The sequence below is a fragment of the Neopelma chrysocephalum genome, unplaced genomic scaffold, assembly GCF_003984885.1.
Source record: "Neopelma chrysocephalum unplaced genomic scaffold, ASM398488v2 Primary Assembly neopelma1_104, whole genome shotgun sequence".
Classification (NCBI taxonomy): Eukaryota; Metazoa; Chordata; class Aves; order Passeriformes; family Pipridae; genus Neopelma; species Neopelma chrysocephalum.
The window spans coordinates 2,148,953-2,175,383 of NW_020897768.1; the positions used below are offsets into that span (position 1 = coordinate 2,148,953).

The following is a 26,431-nucleotide window of genomic DNA, read 5'->3' on the forward strand; positions in this document are numbered from 1 at the left end:
TTTTTTTTTTTTTTTTTTGTGTTTTTTTTTGTTTGGTTTTTTTTTTGTTTTTTTTTTTTTTTAACTTTTCGAACCTTTTTGTAAAATTGCTGTATGAAACTTTAGCTATAATTTTATCCTAGTTTTCTCATTTAAGTTCTTAATTTTCGTACTGCTACGAATTCATCAAGTGCTGCCTCAATACCTTTTCTGCACCTGCAATCTACTTGAGATGAAGGCTCATGGTCCATGCAGGTAGTATGAGTATGCTTTGAGCAGTGTAATAAAAAAGGAGGTTTGTGGCAGTGCATTGTGTGAATACCAACACTCTTTATGCAGACAATACAGCATAATAATTATATTCAACCTGAGTAAATGAATTCTGAGTGCTGGTATGGATGAGAATGGGAACTTGTGAGGACAGTTGGTTTGGAGTTTCATTTCTTGTTAATATTAACAAAATCAGGTCTATGAAAGACTAATTAAAATCAGTTCTTATTAAAATCAATGAATCAAGAGATAATTTGAAGATTAAGGCTGAGGAGGGAGGTATTTTTTAAAACACATTAGTTAGTCTTTTCAGCCAACCAATGGAGACTTGTGTACTTGTCTACATCCAGATATCTGGCTAAGGTACTCTGAATTATTTTCTGTAAGCAAAGATCACTCCACTGAATGCATAGGTACCCTAAGTACCTACAGTGGCAAAAGCTAGGTATTTGAAGTTAGATGATGAATGTGCTCAATACTTCCCCAACTATCACACTAAGGAAACTTCACATAGAAGAAAAAAACCCTCATCAGTGGGGTAGGGGAACATACACATTTTTTTATAGCTTCTAGCAAGTTTACTGAGTTGGTAAACAACAGCTTTGTGGATGTCTCATGATATTCTCCAAAACAAACAGATTTTCAGGAAAGAATCAGAAAATAATTTTTAGGACCCTCAGGAGAATTCCTCATATCCTAAGCAAATTTCTGATACAGGAACTTTCAATTTGCAAATTATGTAAACCTTTCCATAAACTTTTCCTTGATGGAAAATATTAGGTAGGTATAAACATCAGGCTTGCAAAATAAATGGTTCAAGTAAGCCAAGCACTCTGAAGTTAGTTAAACATCAGTTAAAAGGCAGTGAAACCCTAATTCAGGTCTTTTCATGTATACATTTGATGTAGTCAGTGGCTGAGTTAAATTTTGGTTTTATTTTTTTATTGTTTCAACCACTGAGTCTACAATGGTTGAGTTATATTTTTTTTCTGCTTAATTTCATGTATAAGAAAGGGCACTGAAAAAGTTATTCAATATTTCTTTTATCTTCATTATTCGATGTGTTGTTCCTTTATTAATTGCTTAACTCTATTCAAATCTTTAATTTTTCTTGACAAAATTATGAATTTCGCAGTTGGTTTTCTGTGTCACTTGTGGCTATAGTATGTCAATACCTCATTAGTGTGACTAATTTTTTATTACATTTCTGAGTTGAAATAAAACATTCCCCACTGTTACATACTCTGGGAAACCCAATGCTTGCACCTAACCTTAAACAGCACTTTGCATAGTCAGGAAAAACTCCTGTTATGCCACTTGTAACTCTGATGAAAATCAGATCCCAAGATTTTCTGTAAGATCTCAAGACAACAAGAAATACAGCATTAGCAGGCTTTTACTTTGAGCAATCTGCCTCACACAAAATTCTGCTGGTAGAGATGCTGAAGGATAATATAATCCATTCCTCTGCTTTAGTCAAACTCAGCTATTTAGTCATTAAACACCCCCCACTTTTCTTGTAACACAAGTCACTGCACAGACCTCAGCACCTGGGAATGTCAGCCAGTGGTTCTATGGATAAAAGCCCATTCGGGCACACAACCTTTATACATTACTATCACAGACATCTATTTGTACATTAGGCAAGACAGTGGAGTTAAAAAGATGGGCACTGGGAAAACAAGTCTGAGATAGAACCAGTCTGGTGTTAATTTGCTAATGCAGCAGAGCTTCTACTTGTTCTACGTATTTCTCCTGATTCCTCCACCATGTACCCCAAACATCCATTTCTGGATCTGATAGAAAAAAGTTACTGGTCAGGATACACTCACGGTCTGACAAAGGAAGGCAGTTCTTATTCTCTTATGCAGGAGAAACCACCCCTGGAGCATATTATGACACATATTTTGCAATATACTTTCACAGACATTTGATAACAAAAAAATAACTTTTATTATTTTGTAAATTCCCAAAATCTTTTATTTTCCTCAGCTGTTTAGCATCCAAAATCCTTGGATTGAGCAGATACTCATCATGGATAGTTTAATTTGAAGTGGACACAGTTGCATTTATAGACTGTACTGGTTATCTTAATGGTAGCTAAAATTACCAGCCCTGCCAAGAGTATATTTACAAGATAAATGAGAGAAATGGAGGCATGACATTAAAGTTGTATAGCTTGTTTTGGGGTTCTGTATTTTATCTATGAGAGCTGTGAATGAAAATGAGTCATCCACATAAGTCCAGATGAAGAACTTGGTATAAAATGTTTTCATATAAAAAAAAAACTAACACAATTTTCTAAATCCTTAAACATATTCTTAGGGTTATTTTCGGTTGACTAGGTATTACGAAGTCAGATGCCTTATTTCCATTAATTTAGCCTAGCAGACTTCAACATAGTAAAACCCAAACAACTCCGAATCTAAAATTATCCCTAAAACGGTCTAAAATAGAACTTCTGTTATTTCTGGAACTGTCAGCACTATAAAATTTCAGAATATGTTGGTTTTTAGGGTCCAATCCCAATGTGTTCAGTGCTATAGGGAGGACATGGGGTATTACCAGGAGTCTCAAGCCCTTATCAGTGTTTAGAGATGTATTTCTTCTTCAGCAAAGACACACAGCGTGAGAAACTTACCATGGCAACAGCTGATGCAGCTATAGAAAAATAGTTATAATGCAAAGGGATGAAGATAATAATAACACTTCTTGAATGTAAATCTGGCATATGTATGTATGCATATTCCCTACACACACACATTCTGCTGCTTCATGCAGTTGCCTGGTAAAGTCCAGCAGGTGCCAAGTAATAATAGTACACCTGCATGACAGACAGGGAGTTCAGTTCTCACAACAAAACACAGCTTTCAATATGTCCTGTGTTTCATTTCCTGATGCAGCTTCTTACTAGCAAACCTGCTGCTTTGCTAATTGCACTTTATTATGTCACTTTGACCTGCTGAGTAACCTTAGCAAACAATTCAGCTTCATTATTTTTCTAATTCTCCATTATAAGGCAGAGATAAAAATATCTACTGCCTTCATTAAACAGAGTTCTATGCAGAAATTTTCTTCTAAGCTCTGTAGGTGCTATATAAGCTTTCTAAGAACTATACAGTATTCTTGGGGTTACAATAACTCTTTTGAATGAGCACTAGATTTCCTAAAGCACGTACTCCACAGGCCTTCACAGTCTAGTGGATGACCCATTTTTGCCTTAGATATGCAAACAAGTTCAGTAACACTGTCATTAAAGTGTAAAGGAAAGTATTGTGCCTCCTTCAGAAACTTAGTTCTTATGAAAATAAAATGGTGACTACCATGAACAGATGAACTTGATTGCCAGGTTGAGATTTGGAGTGGGAGAAAGTCCCAAGACCTTCAAATAAATAATTTCCTTTCACATGGGAAAATTAGTTATGATGATATAAAAAGTAGAATCCTAATGTTGGTACTGCAACTGAAGTACTCTTCCTAGATCAAGCGTATTTCACACTGTCAGCTAAGCAGCACACGGGCTAAAATGATGCAATACAGTCCTTTACAGAAATGTGTTCTGTTTGAATTTAATTAAATTATAAAAATGACTGCAGATCATATTCTGAATTTAATATTCCCTTTTCATTTCTTGATGTCAGCATGCATTTTTAGTAAATGAAACCTAAATAAAATCTGCAGGATCAAATTCTCCTTCAGAAACCTGCTTTGCTTAACTGGAATTCAACATAATGTAAGATTCCTGTCAGTTGTTTGCATCTTTACGTCATGAATTCAAAAAGAGATATTAAAAACGTATATAATTCTCAAAATACCATACAGAATAAGAAAAAGAACCCTATCAGTTTTAAATACTCAGAGAATACTAAACTGAATTCCTATATTATCAGAGAGTAGTAGCATTTCATTTGAACGACAGTGTTCTTGATTATCTTTTCAGCTAAAGTAGGTATATAGGAAGAAGAGGAAAAAGAAAGAGAAAAATTAAAAGAAAAAGAAAGAAGCAGCATATGCAAGGCCTTGTGTGTTTGGTTTGGCTGGCCAGGTTTTGGTAGCAGAAGGGGTTGACAGGGGTGGCTTCTGTGAGAAGATGCTTGAAGCTTCTCCTGTGTCCTGCTGGGCCAATACCCGGCGGCTCCAGGATGGATCCACCGCTGGCCAAGGCCGAACCCATCAGGAATGACAGTAACGCCTCTGTGATAACGTATTTAAGAAGGGTGAAAAAAAAAGTTATTGGGCAGATGAAAACTGCAGCCAGGGAAGAGTGGAGTGAGAACATGTGAACAGTGCAAACACCGAGGCCAGTGGAGAAGGAGGGGGAGGAGGTGCTCCAGGCATTGGAGCTGAGGTTCCCCTGCAACCCGTGGTGCAGACTATGGTGAAGCAGGTTGTCCTCCTGCATCCCATGGAGGAGACCCACACTGGAGCAGGTGGATGCTCAAAGGAGGCTGTGACCCCATGGGAGGCCCATGCTGGAGTAGGGTCCTGGCAGGGGTCTACTGACCCATGGAGAGAAGAGCCCATACTGGAGCAGATTTGCAGGTAGGACTTGTGGCCCTGTGGGGAACCCACATTGGAACAGTCTGTGCCTGAAGGACTGCACCCTGTGGAAAAGTGACCCACATTGCAGCAGTTTGTGAAGAACTGTTGCCCATGGGATGGATTCATGCTGGAGAAGGACTCTCCTGTGGGAGGGGGACCATGGTGGAGCGGGGAGAGGACTTCCCTCCCCAAGCAGCAGTGGAAAGGCAGAAACAACTTGTGATGAACTGACTATAACCTCCACTTCTTGTTTCCCCATGCTGCTGTGGGCAGAGGAGGTAGAACTTGGGAAGGAGAGGGGGTGGGGGGCAGGTGTTTTTAAGATGTATTTTACTTCTCATTTTCCTTCTCTGATTCTGTCAGTAATAAATTTAATTAATATCCCCACTTCAAGTCTGTTTTGCCTGTGACAGTGATTGGTGAGTGATCTCTCCTGTTTCTTATCTCAGTTCATGAATCCTTTGTTATATTTTCTCTCCTCCGTCCAGTTGCAGAGGGGATGATAGAGCGAATTTGGTAGGTACCTGGCGGCCAGCCAGGGTCAACCCACTACACCGTTTCACTGAATTTTGCCACTGGTTGTACCGGATTGTTCTAAAGTTCAAGAGGAAATATAATGAATTATTAGCTGAGAAATGAATATGGAGTTATAAATGAATATAGTAAATCATGATACAAAATATGTGCACATTTTTTTCTGTTTTCCATGCAGAAGTAAATGAAGAAAACCCACGCAGAATGCTAAGTCATACATGAGCAGCTCAGCAGTTTGTACCTCTGACTTGGTGGTAACACAGTGTGAAGGTCCTGTAATGCAAGGGTATGTAACAAAGGTATTCACTGTTTTTCTGTGAGGAAGCCATCCATCATGAGCTAATGCATCCTGCATGGCAAGAACAGTGCTAAACGTGATATAAGCACGTACTGGCACACTATATAATAACACTGTATAACAAGAAACTATACCTCCATTAAATCAATAAAGTACAGTAGCAACAGAAATAAACAGGAAATATTGTTTTCATAATTAATTCTTTTCTTATTAGGGCATTGAAGCATTTCTATTATTCTACTTGTACATCCAAATGTTACTAAAAGATATTAGAAAGTTCTGATTGTTTCCATACAGCAACTTGAAAAATTCTTTGGGCACATGACGGATTTACACAATCAACTACACATCCTTTTCTTTAATATTTTTCCTTTTAATATGTGAATGATGACCTATACCATTACACCATGGGTATGATCTCCCTCCAATAAACCTTCCTTCTGATTTATAGATTTAAAATATGAAAGCCTGCAATTGTGTTCTCAATAAATTTTGCTATTCTCTGCTAAAGCATCTGAGGTTTCAAAGTTAATTCAATTATTTTAGGCAAGGAGGCATTTATGCCTTTCAATAAGTACCAAACACAACCTTTTAATAGGATTTATATAAGGAAAACAAACTTTTAGAACAGTGACATGTTTTTAGTAGAAGTTTAGAAATCTGCATTTCTTATGCTTAAGTTGATAGAAATTGCTTCTCTTTGAGAAAGAAAACTGTGTTCCAGATATGCATGATTTAGAGATTTATTTCAACACGTTCTGCTGAGTTATAATACAAATTATTTAGTCAACCAGAGGTTGCGAAAGGACACAAAATCTTTCCCGTACTCATACTGGCAGGCACAGTTAGTCTTCAGATTCCATAGTCTCAGAACATAAATATTGTATGTCTTCACTAAAAGATATCAGCATATTCATGAGCAAAGCTCATGATTTGTCTAATAAGTACGCAGGTCAGCAAACCTTTCAGTGGGAATCATTTTCCTTAATGTCTCCAAATGGATGTTAGCATCTAGCCTACAGGACCAGAAACAAAACCAATTGAAGAAAAAGGAAAGGCTTAATGTTTTCAAAGGTTTTTGTCAGGTCTCAATGATAAACAGTCATGACTAGAAAAATTTAATTAGTTAACAACAGAATGGAAGATGGTGATCATCTTTAAAGCTATAATTGGTTTGAGAGTTACTGATGTGCCTGTTCTGTCTCCACAGATCAGTACAGTAAAACTGATAACACATGATACTTTTTCTGATAACTGTTGAGTTTTAATAACTGACAGAAGTCACAGAGTGCATCAAAGTTTTTTTGGAGGACAAAAAAAACCTTCAGAAGACATTAGGATTGTTTTCTTTGTTTTCAGTTTTTCCTGTGATTTTACATGTTAATTAGGGTTCTTTTTGTACTTTGATTTATTTGTTGACAACAGAGGATAACTTGAAATAATAACAAATATGATCTTTATTTTTGGGCATTAATTAAAGCCAGTCCTTTCAACTATGGCCTCTCTTTTCGTGCAAAAACTTTGTAATGTCTAAGCAAAATGAATTTTTTTTTAATCCTACCTTAGAAAAAATGCACTACATTCAGGACAAATAGACTCTGTCCTCCTGAATCCTAAAAATTCATACATTCTGATATAGGGATAAGTTGGTTCTTTGTCACATAAGATTAATTAATAACCTATGAAATTTTTTCCCAAAACTATCTTCTTGCAATCTTAAAACCATTTATTGAAGTTCTACAGCATTATAAAAGAATTCAGGTAATACTTATGGAAAAAAATTACTATTTTCTTTAACATCTTTGCTAAAACATTGTAGCAAATAGATTGTGTAAAGGAATTATAATCTTGTTTAGATTTGGTATTTCTTTCACAAAAGAAATTACAGGAAATTACAGGAGAAAAATTTTCTGTCAAAATATGTAGCTGCTTAGGAAATTCAGGTAGATTTTCTAAATTGTCTTTTCCTTTTACACAGTATTTTTCCATAAAAGACAAGAAGTGTACCAGTAACTTTACAGAACACAGGGTATCTCTAAGAAGGTTGCATGAAGAACACTGATATCCAGTGTTGTCCCTACTTAACCTTTATACAATATTGACTTAACATTTTCTGCATTTTAATGCAATGCAATATGGAAAATGTTCTAGGACTTCCTTTCCTTAATAGATCATATACTTCTTTCAGACATTACCAAAGACTTTTTCTTCACAATGTTTAGTTTATTCTATGACTCTCCTTTACCTCCCTTTATAATTTTGTAGTTGAGATATTTGTTGCAAAACTTTGGACTTCTGAAAAAGATGGTTCACAAAACAACACTCCTACTGTCAAACATGAAGGAAATACATCACTAATGTAGACCAAATTTTTTTTTATTTGAACACAATGCATCACTTATGTGTTCTTGATTTTAACCTTAAGATAATAATCCTGGGTGATATTTCATGAGAACATTGCTGGCAAAATCCTGGCAAGAATACTTTTGAACAGACTAGTATGCACTATAGCAGAAGGAATTCTACCTGAAAGCCAGTGTGGTTTCAGAGCCAACAGGAGCACCACAGACATGGTATTTGTTCTCAGACAACTGCAAGAGAAGCGTAGGGAACAGAATAAAGGTCTCTTTGTAACCTTTGTTGATCTCACTAAGGCTTTTGATACTGTGAGCAGAAAAGGTCTATGGCAGATTTTGGAACATTTAGGATGTCCCCCCAAGTTCCTTAAAATGATCATCTCACTTCATGAGGATCAGCACGGCCAAGTCAGATATGGCAATGCACTTTCTGAGCCCTTTCTAATAACCAATGGTGTGAAAGAAGGTTGCATTCTTGCACCAACGCTATTCACAATCATCTTCAGCATGATGCTCCAAAGGGCCACGGCAGACCTCGATGATCAGGATGGTATCTACATTCGATACCGTACTGATGGAAGCCTATTCAACCTAAGGCGACCGAAGGTCCATACTAAGATCTTAAACCATCTTGTCCGGGAGCTGCTTTATGCTGATGATGCCGCCCTTGTGGCCCACACAGAAGCAGCTCTTCAGCATTTAACATACTGCTTTGCAGAGGTTGCTGTGCTTTTTGGGCTGGAAGTCAGCTTCAAGACAGAAGTTTTCTACTAACCTGCACCTCAGGAAGTCCTCCATCATCCCCATATCACCATTGGCCAATCAGAGCTCAAATCAGTCCAGCAGTTTAATTACCTAGGTAGCATTATCTCCTTGGACAGTAAGATTGATGGAGAGATAGACAACAGGTTAGCAAAGGCATATAGTGCTTTTGGAAAACTCCATAAAAGAGTTTGGCGAAATAAATACCTGAAGAAAAGTACCAAGATCAGTGTTTACAGAGTCATTGTGCTGTCCACTCTTTCATATGGTTCTGAATCATGGTTCATCTACTGCCACCAACTGGGACTCCTAGAACGCTTCCATCAGCGCTATCTCTGCACAATCCTAAACATCCACTGATCAGACTATGTGACTAATATGTCTGTTCTAGAACAGGCAGCTGTTATGAGTATTGAGGCCATGCTGCTGAGAACACAGCTGCGTTGGGCAGGACATGTCTCAAGGATGAAGGACCACCGCTTCCCTAAGATCATGTTTTATGGTGAACTTGCCACTGGTTGCCGCAAGAGAGGAGCCCCGAAGAGGAGATACAAGGACTCCCTGAAACAACATCTCAGCCTTGGCCATATTGATCAACATAACTGGTCTACTCTGGCCTCCAACTGGGAGGTCTGGAGACACACTATCTATAATGCTGCTGATGCCTTTGAGAACGTACGCAGGATCACTCTTGAGGAGAAAAGACAACGCAGAAAGAACCATGTCTTGTCAATACCACCTAAGGATTCTTTCTGCTGTGCCTTTTGCAACCAGACTTGTCTATCGCACATTGGCCTTTTTAGCTACCAACACACTTGCAGCAAATGTGGGTAGAGTCCTTCCCAAATCTTTGTTCGCGAAGCCTAGCCATGACTATAAATCCATATTGTTATGGTAAAATGTTAAGCCTTTCAACTGATGATTCTAATGGTCACTTGGTTGCTTTACTAAATTCCTGATATTCAGCTCAGAAGCGCAATACTGGCTGTAGTTTGGCTCTCTGGCAATAGGGAGACACAGGCTTTTCCAGTCTGCCATGCTTAGTCACAAGGTCTTCACATCCATTTCTTCAGAGCCACCACACAGTGACCTGTTTCACATGCACGCATTGACTTTCAGTAACATCAGTATTATGCAGCTTAGAAGTCAGCAGGTTTGGGTATAATGGAGTAATTATGGCTGGGCTACAGACTGAACATGGAGTAAGAAGACAGAGATCTCCTGTCTTTATGGCTGTAGCTCCGTTACTCTGAATGGAGGTTGAGGACCTCACAGAGTTAGAAAAACATTGTCAGCATCCTTTGTGGTGAGGTCAGGTATACTGTATTTCCTAAGATTGTCATTTATTCATATGAAGATTTAAGCCCTTCTTTGTTAAAACAGAGTAAGATAAACTGAATAGGAAAGAAATAATTACATGGTGCTACTTCATTTTCTAATAGAGGTTGTTTCTTTAGGAATATCTAATTTTTCCAGTCAAAATGGCTCTTGAATACATGCAAAACATTTCCTAGACAAAAATATTATTTGTTGATTTAAGTACTAAAAACTATATTGCACTCTTTTCTTTTAAAGATCAAACTGTTCTATAGATGAGGTCAACCTGGACAAACAATCTTAAAATATTTTAACAAGATTTTGCTTTTTCAACCTCTCTTTTCCAGTGTTTTTAACTCATTGTTTTGATATTTTATACTGTTTTTAGTTCCTATTACAAACAAAACTAATTGGTATGTGAATTCAGCCAAAGAAAATGTTTAACTGGTGACTAGTGTCTTGGAATGATCTGCAGCATAAGTGAAGTTATGCGTTTTCTGATGATGCACATAAATTTTCAGGACCTCAAAATTATGGCTGACCTGACTGGTGGATGTGTGGAATATGTCACAACGTTCCATGGAAGGCCTGAAGATAGCTGTTAATTAGAATAAGCAGACTCTCTTGTTACTCTTTCAAAAACTAAGAAGGTAGATTTTTGTTTTGCTAAGACATAGCTGACTAACTGCAAGACTTCAGAAACAGTTGTGAACTATACTTTGTAGTTGGCACAGAACAACACATGCAGTCATGGGTAATTTTTCATACTATTTTCCTGAAAATCAATAGAAAAACTGTTAGCAAAAACAGTTGCTTACACTGTTAATTGTTAATCCAACTTAATTTCTAAATAATTCTTATATAAGAATATTTCACAATTCATAATTTTACTGATACATTCTGCCATTTTTTTAATCTACACACATAATGGCTTTAAAGTGGACTTGGAGACAGAAATATTAAAGGACACTGTTCTGCTAAAAAGCTATATTTATTGGAGTCTATCCTCAAGGAGTTCACAGCAGTTACCCTCATAAAAATCTGATACACAAGTGAGAAATTAGTTTTATGTACTTTGCCCTGGATCTCACATCAGGTATGACCTAGTCACAGCTTTATGTAATTTATCATTTCAATAAGGCATGTGAGCATTTCCTGGAATACTTCTATAGTAAAATCTATAATGCGTAGTAATTTATAATCACAGTTAAACCACTATGATGAAAATGTATTTATAGGAGTGGAAAGTATTTTTCTTGTTTGTATAGATATATCCTGACTGAAGCAAATTTGCATAACTACATGCAAGGTGGATAGATGGAAGCTTTTTCCTACAGTGGTACATTCACTGATGTGCCTGCAATATGCACACAAACCTTAATTCCATGTTATATCACTTTGGCCTGTAGAGTGGTTGCAGCACATAAATAAAACTAATTTATAAAGACCTTGAGGCAACCCTTTGGAGAGGAAAATTAAATCTTTTATATCTTGCTATACAACACAACTTGTGGTTTGAAAGTAACCGTTGAATACCACAATAGCTGGAAAATGTTAAATCAGCCAGACCACAGCCATGGGAAAAGATCCCAGAGTAATAAATGTGTCTTTGGTGCACAACGGCATCAGTTTTGTTTATTAACTTTTATCTAGTTTAACAATCATGAAAGAGGACGAGAATTTGTAGTTTTTGTATTGTGATTAGGTTTACACTTCTGAATCTCTGGACAAAGTTGTAACTGAGCTGAACTTTTGTTTGTTTCCAGCAATGACATTTGTCTTCAGTCAAAATCTCATATATAATCCGAAGTCTATTTAAAAAAGTCATCCAAGACAAATCTTTATGTTTAAATGTATTTAAACAGAGAAATATTAGAAAGTGATACCTTGATCCATGCCATTGTATAGTAATACCATTAATGCCCTTGCCATTCTAATGCATAAAAAAGGAAAACCATACCAAGCATAAGAATAAATAACAAACTTCCTGTCTCTCTACAGATATATTTGTCATAGGAAGAAATGATACATATTTTCAGAAGCAAGGATAAGCTAGTGTTGTACTTTTTTATGTTATGTGACTAGCTTATTTTCAAAATGTAGGCATACTTTTAATAAACAGCAGCTCATGTTTTTATCAGGAACAGTTATAAAAATATACCATCTTAATATTTACCATTAAAAAGTTAGATGACAACACTTCTTTTATTTAAGTGAGGGGTATCATAACATATAAAAGTAAATGTTTTGATTGTCACTACACCACAATCATTATGTTGCTATGCAGAGAAACATTGCTGGAAAGAAATATTTATTTTAAAAATGTTGGTGAATACGTTGTTAGTAAAAACAAATGCACAGAAAAAATAGGAAATAGGAAACCCCCCTGAGACGCAGCAGTGCTTACCTGACCACTTCTCAGCAGATCTGCTGCTTAGCTGTCCAATGCCTGTGAGTCCCTGAAACAGCGAGACAGAATAAACTCAGTGTAACCACCATGTAGCCTACTAAATTCACTTAAACACTTCAAACGACAAAACATACTCATCATAAACTATTCAAAAGAGCTAGCATGCAACTCCAGCTGCAAGAGATTTTGTTCACAAACTGAACAGCAATCGGCCTATACTTTAGTCTCATCAAAAAAGTAAACCAATCACATTGACAAAAAGCCACTGTAAACAAAAAGACTGTATTTGAAGGATTAACAGTTTTGGCATCCCTACCATCAAGTCTTCTGTTCTTTTTTTTTTCTTCATCAAAATTTAGGTTATATATTTGTTGTTAGCAAGAGTTGCATTACTATTATTGTTAATTTTAGTTCTGTTTATTACGTTGAGGGTTATATATTGTAGAATAATTTTGTTGTCACTAGTTAATGTTAATTAGTTGTTTTAATAGCCTATATACCTATTTGTTATCTTTTGGTAGGTTTACTTTTTTAACTATCAGTAACTTAATAACTGAGAATATTTTACATTACTGTTGCATACTCAAAATTACAGAGTTACTATTAGTGTTACCTGTTTAACGTTTAGTCATCCTTTGAGTCCTGCGACATATTTCCTTAATAATCATCAGCCATCAAGTCTGATAGTCTCAAAAGAATATCAGCCCTCTAAACTGCCTTCAAGGGCGGTGATATTTAGCACTGAAAATTACAAATAAAGTTTTTGAAGTTGAGTACCAACAACTGGGTAGTGACACTGATGATTTGTTTATCAAGACAAATTGTTATATACTACGAAAAATGCAGTCAACGCACTCTTCTGAGTGAAAACAAATAGGTGAATCTATGCAATGCTTACATGTTGAATGGGATATTTAATGTGCGGGGAAACTCAAAGGTTGAAGAACTAGCATTTAGACAGTCTAACAGTGGTAAGTGGTAATCTTACCTCTTTAAACTCCATTACATTCTCACGAGAGACATGCTAATACAAACAAGTCAATCAGAGTTTGTGTTTAGCAAGATCAAGCTTAAAGGATAGTTTAAAATCCATTTATTGTTCTAAAGCATTTTTTTCCATTAACATGTTATACATTAGTGGATACTAACCATGATTCATGTAACAGTTTAGTTTGTTAACTTTTAAATTATTTAACAACCAGAAGTTATTAATACAACTTTTAAAGTCTTACACAAAAAATCTTAAAACAGGCTTGGGTTCATTTTTGTAATTTTTATATAAAAAACATTTTAGGCATCTCTTGAAAAAGAAATAAAGCAGGCATTTAAAGCTAGAAAACAAGTAATTCCAAATTTAGTTTGTTACAAAAGGTTTCAGCTTTATTGACAAATTATGGCAAACATATTTGACAAAATTATGGTTTCCTATTTAGAGAAGCTTACACATGGAACTTTAAGTGATTTTTTTAACAAATACAGGTTAAAACACTGAACAACTTCAGTTAGCTACATACATACAGTAGCTGCTTGTTTTCAACCCCATTAAAACAGCATTTAAAATTAAATTTACAAACTTAATATCGAACATCTTAATCTAAACTAACATATATTAAAAAAGACAGGTTAAACATCTTATCTACAGCTTGATTATTGTCTGGTTCAAAAAAAAAAAAGGAAAAGGAAAAAAAGAATCATATTACAGTCTTTTAGCAACTCTAAACAGAAACTCAGCCTTAGCTAGTATGTAGAGACTCGAGATCTGTAACAGTGTCATGCTTTTAAAGTTACACACAGCAATGAATACAACCAATAGAACATCATCTTTGAATAGTTTATAGACAATGTTTGCCAAAGGTTTTTTGTCTCTGTTTTTTTAAGTCCGTGTTATAAAATAATACTAATGCCAATGTCACGCCAATGTTATAGGAAATACAAGTAGTACATAGGATAATAATGAGCAGTAATCCCTAGGATAGAAAAGAAATGGACTATTACTTGTCTTGTTGCTGTTTATGTGGAGACCACAGGCTATTAATTGTCTTTGAGGTGAGGTCACAGATGAGGAGGACCTTCAATATCTACCATAGGGGTGTTCCCTGTAACCCCCTCTGGCTGACCTTGGAGGTGGTGCCTTTAGGCTGGAACGGGTTGTGGCCCATTCTTCTTGTGCTAAAAACAGAAGAGAAAAACAAATTTTGTAAATATATAAAACTGAAAGAACAAAGGGATGCCACTGCTAATGGCTGTCAAAATTCTTGAGTGTTTTGTCTGAAACCTTTAGAAAAATAAAATGAGGATGGTGTTATCATCCATTGCTTTACCCTCCTACAAAAAACTTACAGAAAACTAACCTACTTCTCTACACAGGCAATCAGTCTATCTCAGGAAGAAAAAAGTCTTACACCTTCACTTTCAGCAGAGAATGAAAAACTACTGTGGTGATGGTACAGTCAACTCTGGAAAAATTACTGTGTTAGTCTGCCAGTTCAGAATTTATTTGATGTTTTGAGTTTCTAGCATGTAAGTTAAAGCACAAATTTGAATAGCATTTAATGTAGTTGGTATGGTAACAAGATGAGAAGTTGAATCATGAAAGGATAAGAGAGGTATGTTTGATTTTTTACTTCCATTTGAGATGAAAAGAAAAAAATAATGGAAGAAAAACAATGTGTAGCAGTGAACCTACTACATTAAGCAAAAAGAGACTTTACTTTGCATTATCTTTAGAATACTTTTTCAAATTCTGTGAATGAAATAATGCTCAGAAAGATCAAGATAAAAACTCTAGTTCAGTTTTTACAAAGTTTCTACAAATCTTCTCCTCCTCCCTGACAAGATATTTTGGAAGCTAACCCTGAGCAATCAGGAAATTACCTTCAGTTGTGGTCTAGCAGTTGAACCCAAAACTTGAATTCTCTCCTAAATCAGCTAGTGGATTGTGAAATGATTTCTGGTTTTGTCTTCCACTGACTTCAACTGATCATACAGAGTGATTAAAATGGAAATGCAGAAACCATAATGTATCATCATCGATCTTATAACACATCATTGTGCAACATTCCTGGTATCTTGTTTTTGCTAATGACTGCTGATTTATGTGGCCACTAATAAAATAATTAGCTGGCACTAGACAAAAATACTAAATGGTTAAAAGAGGTATCAAAGATTCCTTTTGTAAAATTTTAATGCTATGTGAAAACAGAAAAATGAAAATATAAAACATAAAAAGCCTGTTAAAATTCTGAAAGCTATTTCTTCTCTGCACGATGTCTTCTTTGCAACTATATTTCATTATCCTGTTGCCTTGCGGTATGAGGGGAAAGCACAGGGTGTGAGGGGAAAGCACAGGGTGTGAGGGAAAAGCAGCTATACAGCTTACAGTGAGGCTCAGGTTGCAAGTATTAGGAGTGGACATCTCTGGAGAAGATTTGGTAGCAGCTGATCTTGCTATGGAACAAGAAACATTCCTGTTGTGATTTTTTGGTGCACTCCATTTATTTTTTTTTTTTCTTTGAGCTCTTCAGGATGTTCTCTTGTTGAATATCAGGGGTTTTATGGTCACATGAAACCAAAGTTTACTGTGGAAAGCTATTGCCTATAGGGTTGAAGAAGAGGCAGCCAATACGATATAGTTTTAAATCCTCAGGTCTCTCATTCCTAGAGGGAATCAGTTTCCATATAGTGAATTTAAAAACCCTCCCTCTGCAATATGTTTCATTACACCCTTTAAAAATGGCATCTTGCTGTAAATTTGCTGCAGCTTCAATTACCCTTTGCTGAAGTGTCACTGCATTTGCAGAGAGGCCTTGGGGAGAAGTGAGATTTATATGGAAAAGGAGAAGCTTTATTTATATAAATGAAAATGACTGAAGTAGTAAAAATATTCACTAAATGTACAACACAAAGACAAACCCATTTCTTTTTCCCTTTCAGTCTCCTCAAGGTCATCTGGACGGAAAGACCTTTGTATAAAGGTGAGTGCAGTATTTTTGGTAGTACTCATGCAGTGAAAAATGACTTTATATTACCAACTGGAGGAAGTTGTTTTTCCTTGACTGTTCTTAAAGCAAATTGCTGCTCTTGACAGAGTACAAAACCAGAATTGTAATTTGTGGTACAAGTCTCTTTTTCAGTAACATGGTGGACCTATTTGCTTGATTTCAAACTTTAACACCATTATTGACACCATGGTTGACAGCTAACAGCTCCTGTTGATATTGCACAATAGACCCTAGTGTACTAACAGGTGAATCCATAGCCAAAACATAGATGGAACTTTTGGGATTACGGCCTTCAAGTGGGAAAACACTGGCATGTACCACTCATACAGCACTAAAGGATTATATATTCATTGTGGAGAAAGGAACATGATAGGGAGCAGCATTATCAAGAGTCTCGGAATCACACTATGCCAATAAATTACAAGATGGAGCCACACCAAAAAAGAAGTCAGATTACTAGTGGGTTTTTTCCTGTGGGGATTTTTAATGAACAACAATATATCTGCATGCTAGTAATTAAAGGTTCCTTGATGTGTAAAGCTGGTCTTTCGTATCTCCATTTCAGACGTCCAATGTAAGCTTTCTTCTTTCAGCATCGAGGGAAGAAAGGGGGCTTCTGAGAATGGAAATCTCTTGTCTTCAGGAACAGTCTTAAAAGATTGGAACCATATAGACTACCTCAGTAGCTTGTTGGATAGCAGAATGGTTGAAAGACTGATTACCAGGCTCAGTTTCACTGTGTTTGAGAACAGGAGAACAGTGGAGCCTGTCTCTGAAAGACTGTACCAAAAAGGGACAGAAAGAGAGCCTGGATGTATTTAACTGTAGTAAAGTCACATGTTAAAGAAGTGGAAACTGAGAGGAATTTCAGGTGAAGAGCAGGTAATAGGTGTAGCTTTGGAGATGGAAACGTAATTGGGAGAACTGCAAGTGAGAGACTGATCAAGAGCTGAAGAAATGTGCAGGGTGGTCATTGTGTTTTAACGCTGATTCCTTTTCCTTCTGATTCCTGTTGAAAGAAACTCTGTGCAGTCTGACCTTTCTCTTCCCTCTGTGACGTCCAGACCTCCATCCAGTCCTTATGCCATAGCAGGCTCCACTCATACCCTGTCCTTTTCACTTCTGACTGTCCCCAGTGCTATCAGGTGTCAAAGACTGTGACTGAAAAGAAATCCACACAGGTAGCTTAATAACTGAGGGCAGAGGGTCCAGCTTTTTCAGGAACTTGGTGTTATTTCCAACTTTGACATTCTAAGTTAAGGAGAAATACTGTATGTTTTGCTTTCAGAAACTAAAACTATAAGTTATAGTAGCATGAAGGAAACCTAATAGAGTTTATATGTGAGGAATCTAAGTGTGCTTGGGCATGAGGTTTCCTGTGGGTGTGGTAACAAGTATTGTAACTTCTTCGATAAGAAATAAGACATGGGCACAACCCTTTTAATTACACTGCATACTTTCAGTTTGCTGTATGATCCCTGCCAACTGGTATTTGAAGCTCACCTTTAGGATATAAAATTAATTATTATTACAGTCAATCAGCACCCTTGGTTTATGACTGATTGAAATTATATGTTATTAATTTTGCACTGCTTTTATGGTTCAGATTGACTCTTATTTATTATACTGTGTTCACTGAGTTATATAAATGCTTTCAGTATCTATTACAGACTATTGATATATTAGTTGAGGCTATCTTTGAAGATTATTGTTTGATCATTGCTAGGAGACTCATTAGCTTTGATCTAATGTTTAAATACAAAATTATAGTTAGATTTTTTTTCTTACTGGAGAGTCAGAATGAAAAAAGATCATACCATTTTTAACCTGAGAAATTCCTCTGAATATGAGATCTAAATGGTAACATTTATAGCACAGAGAGAGGTATATATGAAGTTGTTTCTGTCTTACTATTTTACCTATGTATTATTGAAAGCACAGAAAAATTCAGTGGCTCAACCATGTGGCTATCATCACATGCTTAAATGACTTTAAGTACAAGATTCAAGAAAAGCACATATTCAGACGCTTTTTTTTTTTTCACTCTTCAATCTGCATTCTGCAACTTTGTCATGGAATTTTCCAGCACTGAATAAAACTCTTTAACAAATGCAAAAAGGGAAACAATGCAATAATTAAAAGGCAGATCACATTAATGGATGCTTTAAAATAAAAAAAAATACATATTAACAGCATGTGATTTACATATGAACGTGTTATTTTCTAATATTTTTGTATTTATATTCATTGCTTAATCCCTGTAGGCGCGGTGCGGCCCGGCCCCGGTCTGGTCAGATTATGTGACTAACACATCTGTTCTAGAACAAGCAGCAGTCACAAGTATTGAGGCCTCAGTTGTTGCTGAGAACACAGTTGCGCTGGGCAGGGCACGTCTCAAGGATGAAGGACCACCGCCTCCCTAAGATCCTGCTTTATGGTGAACTTGCCACTGGCTGCCGCAAGAGAGGAGCCCCAAAGAGAAGATACAAGGACTGCCTGAAACAACATCTCAGCCTTGGCCATATTGATCAACATAACTGGTCTACTCTGGCCTCCAGTCGGGAGGCCTGGAGACACACCATCTATAATGCTGCTGATGCTTTGGAGAAAGCACGCAGGATCACTCTGGAGGAGAAAAGACAATGCAGAAAGATTCGTGCCTTGCAGAATATACCATCTAAGGAGTCTTTCTGCTGTGCCTTTTGCAACCGGACGTGCCTATCTCGTATTGGCCTTTTTAGCCACCAGCGTGCTTGTAAAAAACGTGGATAGAGCCCTTCCCAAATGTTCGTTCGCGAAGCCTAGCCATGATGGTGAGTCCCTGTAATAATAAAGGCCTGATCACTTTTTCTTCCTAATAAATTATTTAACATCTGAGTATCGCCCACAATTATTTGGCACAATTTTATTAATCTCTGGTCAATTATTTTGGACAGGTGGCCAGGAAGAGATTAAAAAGAGCTATTCTGTTCAGATAGTTATGATGTATATAACAGCAAGTAGTATAATGGTTTAATTTAATTTTTCACTTAGCTTTCAGTGTTTTAGAAACAGAAGTTGCTTTTAATTCAGAATAAAATATTTTTATTTCCTATAAGGAAAAATCTCCACCATTTTTGCAAGGTCATTTATACTGCATGCATGTGCAGAGAGCACGCTGCACTTGGGATAGAGCTCAAGTGGAATTCAGGAATTGTGATTACTAGCTCTACTCCTTGTTTGCTCAGTGACCTTGGATAATTGTTCAATATTTTGTGGTATGGCTTCCTCACTGGTAGAATGAGACAAGAATACCTATCTCCCTGGGGTGTTCTGAGATGTAGTTAATTGCCTGAGCAGTAAGAGAAAAGTGATATAGATGTGCTGAACAGAAGACCCAATAGAAACCAGACATACTGCTTTAAAGTGAGAACACTGAAAATTAGAATACTTTTCTTTGGATAATTCAATTTGTGCTGTATTTCTAGTAAGCCTCCAAACTTCTCCCTCCATGAAAAGATGGATGGAGACAAAGTACTAAGCAGTGGATGGAAAATTTGCCCTACACAAGCTAATGACTGAAGCTCAACTAACATTGACAAAGGAAATGTTTCACCCCATAAATCCACACAGAAAAGACAGCAGCAGTTTTCTTGTGTCATAATTGGACAAGTATATATTATTTTAGACAAAAATTCAAGAACAAGTTTTTGTCTTTTTTCTTTTTTTAAGGAGAGCATCCACTTATTTTTTTCACTCTTCTAGTCTCTTCTTGCTTGTCTGCAAAGCTTGCAAAATACACAGGATTTTCTAACCTGACACCTATGTATTTTATAATTTGTGAGAAGAACAGCTAAGTGACTATCATTCAAATCACAAATGGTACCTTTCTTCTTTGAAATGTAGAATCTTCAGAAGATAAAAAATGATTTCAAAACACAGGCTCAAAACCATTATGTTTACTTACATCATGCTCAAAAACCTATAAAAACCCCAATAAAAACTATATATAGCTATATAGCTTAAAAACTAGAAATTAATGGAAAACCTTGTGGTTTAACAGTCTAGTTTCTGAACATGTCTGAGCTGTTAAGAAAACCCTGACTACTGCCCCTATACTTGACAGCACCTTCTCTTCAGGAGGACTAACAAATTAAACTGCATGACTACTCCAAATCTACTTTAGTATTGTGAGCTTCCCTGGCTTAATCAGGTAGTGAAGAATCACAGACATCCTCCAGCTGACTTAGCACTGAAGAAGAAGAGAAGAGCTTGTGCACGCCCCTCTGTCAGCTCCCCCTGCAGCTTAAATAGCGACAGCAGGAGCTACAGAAAATGATTTCTTGGAAGACTTCAGCCACTCTTGCAGTGAACACCTGCCACAGGCAGGAAAGGAGCAGCATCAAAGTACATCAGCAACTAGTTCGGGAAACTGTAATGCAGGGAGGAAACAGACTATTATCAGTGTTGCTGTGAGGCGAGTGTGAATGTGACAGTGTGAGGGAGTTTTGTTTTTCTCTTCAGTAAAAACAAATTTTCTACTACTTTATGGTCATGCAACATGAAATGCGCAGTGGCATATTGCATCTGGAATTAAATAGATGCACATCAGTATTACGGGACTTCTGTCTTAGATTCTCCAAGTCTACAGTTCCCACGGTGCAAGGCAGGGAAATTACCATTTGAAATATTACACAGGAAAGTTTTGTATGATTTACTTATGCTTATTTTGTCATAGAAAATGATTTATAATTCAGGAGTAATAGAGGAAGCACAACAAGTCACTATAAATTAAAATCAATCTCTTTTCTCTTGCTACATGTGGATTTTTTCAGTGTTGTAGCATAATAACTGAAATACTAAAGTTTTAGAATATACAGACAGTTAAAAGAATGTGGTGGGTTTAAATAGGGAACTTTCGAAAGAGTTATAACCTAATTAAAACACTGACTTGACAAAACAGCAATAACTCTAGTATTGTCCCCACATTAGTCATCATAGCTGAATTAAAAAGGTGTTCCTTTCTCCACAAACTTTCAAAATCATGCTCTCATGAAAATCATAATTCTCTGAGGGAATGAATGCTACTTGGAGTACAGCTAAGGTGATTCCTCCAGTAAAAGAATTGATAAAATTTTGCAGAAAATCAAGAAAATACTTTTGACAGTTCATTCTGTTCCACATTAGGAACAGGATCGCTGCTATCAGTAAGTATAGGAATGACTGGAATAGAAGATTAAAGAAGGGCAATTTATTTGGTATATCTTCTGTCCATATGCAGTAGAAATCTTCAATGTCTCCTTTTTCCAGTGAAAGAAAAAATAGAGCACTGTACAGGAAGGCTCAGGAGCACTTCTGAGTTCCCAGGGCCGGGAGTACATCTGCCTTGTGCTCAGGAAGACATCAGATGCCTCTATCACCCCAAAATATCATGCAGGAGCACAGCACACTGCACAGAACCATGGCACATATGGCAAGGTTGTTAGCCAGGACAACTTCTATCAGGACACAGGTGCTATTTCAAAGTTAGCACACAGTGCATACAAATAGGATCGATCGGCAGAGTGAAACAGCTGATGCTGAAGACTGTTGATGTTCACACTATATGGCTTCTAGAGATTTTTTCATTTCAGACTGGCCTGAGTTTGAGCCTCTGGAAATGAATTCTCACAAACAGTTGGGATTACAACTTTTGCTTTAGTTTCAAACTAAAAGTCATGTACTTTGAAATCATTCAATGATGCAGACAGAAGAAAAAAATACAGAAAATTGGGAAATCTTTTTCTAAAGAGCATTCCTGCTCCTATGCTAGTGTAGAAGCACCTAGCATGGGCTAAACAGTCGGCCAGGTGTGTGCTCTGTCGAGACACTGCAGAAAAACTCCACCACAATGGCACAGTCTGTGTCCTGTTGCTTCTGAGATGCTTTATTAACAATAAGATGGATTACAAAGTGGTTGGATGGTCACATCCAGAGGGTAGTGGTCAATGGCTCAGAATCCTGATGGAAATCAATAACAAGTAGTGTCCTCAGGGGTCCATACTGGAACCAGTTATTTAATATCTTCATTAATGACACAGACAAAGGAATCAAGTGTACCCTCGGCAAATTTGCTGATGACACCAAGCTGAGGGGTGCGGTCCACACATCTCAAGGATGGGATGTCATCCAGAGGGACCTGGAGAAGCTTGAGAAGTGGGTTCATGGGAATCTCAAGCAGTTTAACAAGACCAAGTGCAAGGTGCTGCACCTGGGTCAGGACACCCCACAGTGTCTATAAAGGCTGGGGGACAAACAGATCAAGAGCAGCCCTGCCTGAGAAGGACTTGATGGTGCTGGTGGATGAGAGGCTGGACATGACCCAGCAATGTGCACTTGCAGCCCAGAAAGCCAATTGTATCCTGAACTGCATCAAAAGAAGTGTGTTCAGCAGGTCAAGGGAGGTGATTCGGCCCCTCTACTCCACTCTGATAAGACCGCACCTGGAGTGCTGCATCCAGCTCTGGGGTCCCCAGTACATGTAGGACATTGAGCTGTTGGATGGAGTGAAGAGGAGGGTCACCACCTATGAGGAAAAGCTGAGAAAATTGGGCTTGTTCAGCCTGAAAAATAGAAGGCTTCAGGATGACCTAATTGTGGTCTTCCAGTAGCTGAAGGGAGCCTAGAGAAAGATGGACAGGGACTTTTTAAAGAGCATGTAGTGACAGGACAAGGGGAAATGGCTTCAAACTGAAAGAGAGTAGGTTTAGATTAGGTATTAGGAAAAAATGCTTTACTGTGAGAGTGCTTAGGCACTGGAGCAGGCTGCCCAGAGAAGTTGTGAATTCTTCATCTCTGGGAGTGTTCAAGGCTAGGTTGGATAGAGCTCTGAGCAACCTGGTCTAGTGAAACGTTACCCTGCCCACGGCAGGGGGATTGGAACTAGATGATCTTTAAGGTCCCTTCCAACCCAAAGCATTCTACGATTCTGTGATTTATTCTATGATGATTCTAAGACCCAGACAACAAAGAAAGTTTTCTTTGGTATGTTGCAGTGATATTTTCAAACAAATACCAAATATATACACTCCCATGATATAAATGAATAATCTGTGCATATTAGTAAGCCCTTGTTAACTAGTGTTAGTAAAGATGTTGTCTGCAATCACAAGTCAAGTGAAGTCAAACACTCAAATGAGGAGAATCAGACCTATGTCTCTTACATCTGCATGTCACTCACTGTGAGCTATTCGAGCACTTGATTTCCTACATTTGAAAATTTAAATGGGACTAGGCTAGAAAAAAAATAGGGTAAGAAACCCTTAGCATGCTGAGCATAATGAATATTAGGACCAATAAGCTACAATACCAAAGTTATTAAAAACAAGGAAGAAACTTGGACTCAATAGCTGAAAAAACCTCTTATCTTCACCTGCAGAGAGCAAATGCTAAGAAGTGCTTTTTCAAAATGTACAAATATTTTTTCTGTATACATTGCGACATGGCTTCATCTACTTTGTCATTGCCATAGATTAATCACTACAGGGTTTATTTCACACTACGATGGTAGTTACTTGAGTTTCTCCATGAAATGAACATGGGTATGTCTTTTAATACAGTATGAGAATTTATGTCTGCTAAGGTAACCTCTTCAATCAACCTATATATAAGAATTCCTAAAGTTTGAACCCTCCATTTATGCCTTCCTCCCCACATTTCATCATTATATACTTAGTTTTACTTATTCAGCAGAAACTATCATTGTTATGGTAAAAAAACCTTAATTTACTAGATAATACACTGTTAAGGACAAATACAGAATGAAGAAAATAAACAATACAATGAAATGTGGTGCAATATTGCTGTACATTTTTAGTTGTTAGCTCTATAAAGGTCTATAAAGAATTTGTTTATGAAGTGCTATCTCTGTATAGCATTACTTAGTAAACTAATTGTCACCAAAATTGCAAAGCTCTCATATAGAGTAACTGGCAGGGAATTATTTGTGAAATAGTCAATTAAATCATTGTGGCAGCATTTTACAACTTAAATGATGTCTTACATTAAAAGGAATTATACTAAACAGTTACACTCTCCAATTTTAATTAAAGATGGAATTACCCTAAAGCCAAATACCCAGTTGTTTGCAAGCACTTAATGCTAAACTGGAGTAGAATATGCACCACAAAACATGGTCATTAGAGAAAATCTGAACAGCTGAAAATTTCTGGTGAAGACAGAAAACAAAACAATGTCTCCTTGATGCAATGGCAGCACATGCAGTAAACAGCCTTGCAAGCTTCTCCTGAAAAGCAGCAAGGATGTGAGTGGAGTTCATTTATGTCTTCCCTCTTTGTGTAGGTGGCAAACTACAGATTAACCTTCCTAACTCTTGCCTAAGGCCTTTGGCAGGTGGTGTTATTCTAATTTAATTGTGGTGGTTTAGGAGGTTATAGACTTTAACCCTATCCTTTCACCTTCTACCTAAGGTTTCTGCTTTTTTGGTAGTAGCAGCAAGAAGTCTGTGTGTACTAATCTCTCAGATACGGCAGTTCATGACCTGACATAAAAACATAATCGCCACCATTTTCAAGTAACACACAAGGCAGGATATGCACCAGGCTGTGAACTAAAGCATCTGACAACAGGCACACTCTCACTGCTATGGCAGTCTCAAGCTCTGGAAGCAGGGGTGGGAGCCTCTTGAACCTTCTGCAGCAGCAACTGGCAGAGCTTACTGCTGGAATCCCCACCCTTTGGAAGAACAAAGCCAGAAACAGTAGCTGATAAACAAAGCCTTGAGTGCTCTGATCAGTACAAGGGCGAAAAAGGGTTCAGATGAAACAACTGTGAGCCAGGTCAGATGTAATTAATACAGCTTCTAAGGCACTGGATGTGCCTTGGCTAGCAAGTCATACTCTCTTTGTTATCTTTCTAATGTGGCCTAACAGACCCCAACACTTTATCAAGAATTCTGTTTCCTCTAAAAAAAACAAAACAGAGAAATGGAAAGAGAAATGAGAACATGAACAGTTTACAAAGGGCTTTTCATGTACAGCAGTCCTGTCCAGTGAAGCTGCTTTTTGGAGTTGGGCATGATATTACATATAGGAAGGAAAGGTTCATAGTTACCAAATTTTAGGTGTACATTATATCCTAATCAATTTATAAGAAAAATCATTAAATTCATGTTTTCACTAGATATCTCCTCAGATGACAACACTGCCAGAAGGGAATCCAAAAAATTATTAAAGCATAATGAGAGCAAGGAATATAAAACTTTTTGTTCATAAATTAATCCAATTTCATGCTTTCTCTTTTAAAACATAAACATCAAGTTAACATGACACCGTCACCTTAGTTTAAACTCCTAGATTTAAAATCTTATCTGCAGATATAAAAACCTTTGGTGACATAAGTATCATAAATGTTTATTGAGTGTGATTAGAAGTGAGGATGATTTGCATTTTTGAAAATTGTACAGTACTTTAGATGATTGGTCTTTTATCTTTAAAGAGCCTGCTAAAGATATTTCTTTACAACTCACATGAGGAAGCCTATAAGGGCTACATCCCCAAGAAGATTTTCAGGTTTGCGTCCCAAATTTATGTTCCTCAGTGTGGAACGGAGATCTTCAAAATTCTCTAGCAGTAGCTGCATAATCCTGATCCTATAAAAAATTTGTAGGAACCTCATAATTCCTTGGTAGTGTATTTCCATGTGCCCAGAGACTGCTGCAGGGAATGCTTTGAAGTGTCTCTACTTTGATCCTTCTGAGAGACTGGGTGACAAGCGTGTCAAATCACAATAGAGCTTAAGAATCTAACTACATTAGAGGGTTCTGTGCTCTGAATTTTCATTCACGGAACATCCCTAAGTCATGGGAAGTAGTGCAATTTTATAAATACTCCTTTCAGCTGACTTTGCTATTGTCTTGGGGGTTTCCTTGGTTGGATTTGAATGGGATGGAATTCTCAGGAAACTTCACAATAGAAAATGAAAA

At 37.1% G+C, this 26,431-nt stretch overlaps 1 protein-coding gene and 1 long non-coding RNA gene across 30 annotated transcripts in view; one reads left to right on the forward strand and one right to left on the reverse strand.

The window, feature by feature from the left end:
• Positions 1-26,431, reverse strand: part of KHDRBS2 (KH RNA binding domain containing, signal transduction associated 2) — a 380,194-nt gene that overhangs the window by 22,685 nt on the left and 331,078 nt on the right. For 14 of the 29 annotated variants that reach the window (XR_003536306.1, XR_003536303.1, XR_003536305.1 and 11 more), the window contains exons 9-12: positions 14,465-14,638; positions 12,467-12,518; positions 5,567-5,674; positions 1,493-1,610 (exon numbers count right to left, since the gene is read on the reverse strand). Coding sequence is in view for 2 of the 29 variants with exons in the window: in XM_027696003.1 (XP_027551804.1) it covers positions 14,541-14,638 (98 nt within the window). In the remaining 27 variants the exon portion in view is untranslated. Of the gene's footprint in view, positions 1-1,492; positions 1,611-5,566; positions 5,675-8,195; positions 8,215-12,466; positions 12,519-13,082; positions 13,211-13,545; positions 14,639-26,431 lie in introns of those variants that run through there. The other 15 variants (XM_027696003.1, XM_027696004.1, XR_003536291.1 and 12 more) reach the window with 14 other exon arrangements.
• LOC113973634 lies at positions 14,563-15,412 on the forward strand. Its single transcript, XR_003536312.1, has 3 exons — positions 14,563-14,666; positions 14,837-14,941; positions 15,306-15,412. It is a non-coding gene; the product is annotated as an uncharacterized LOC113973634 (long non-coding RNA).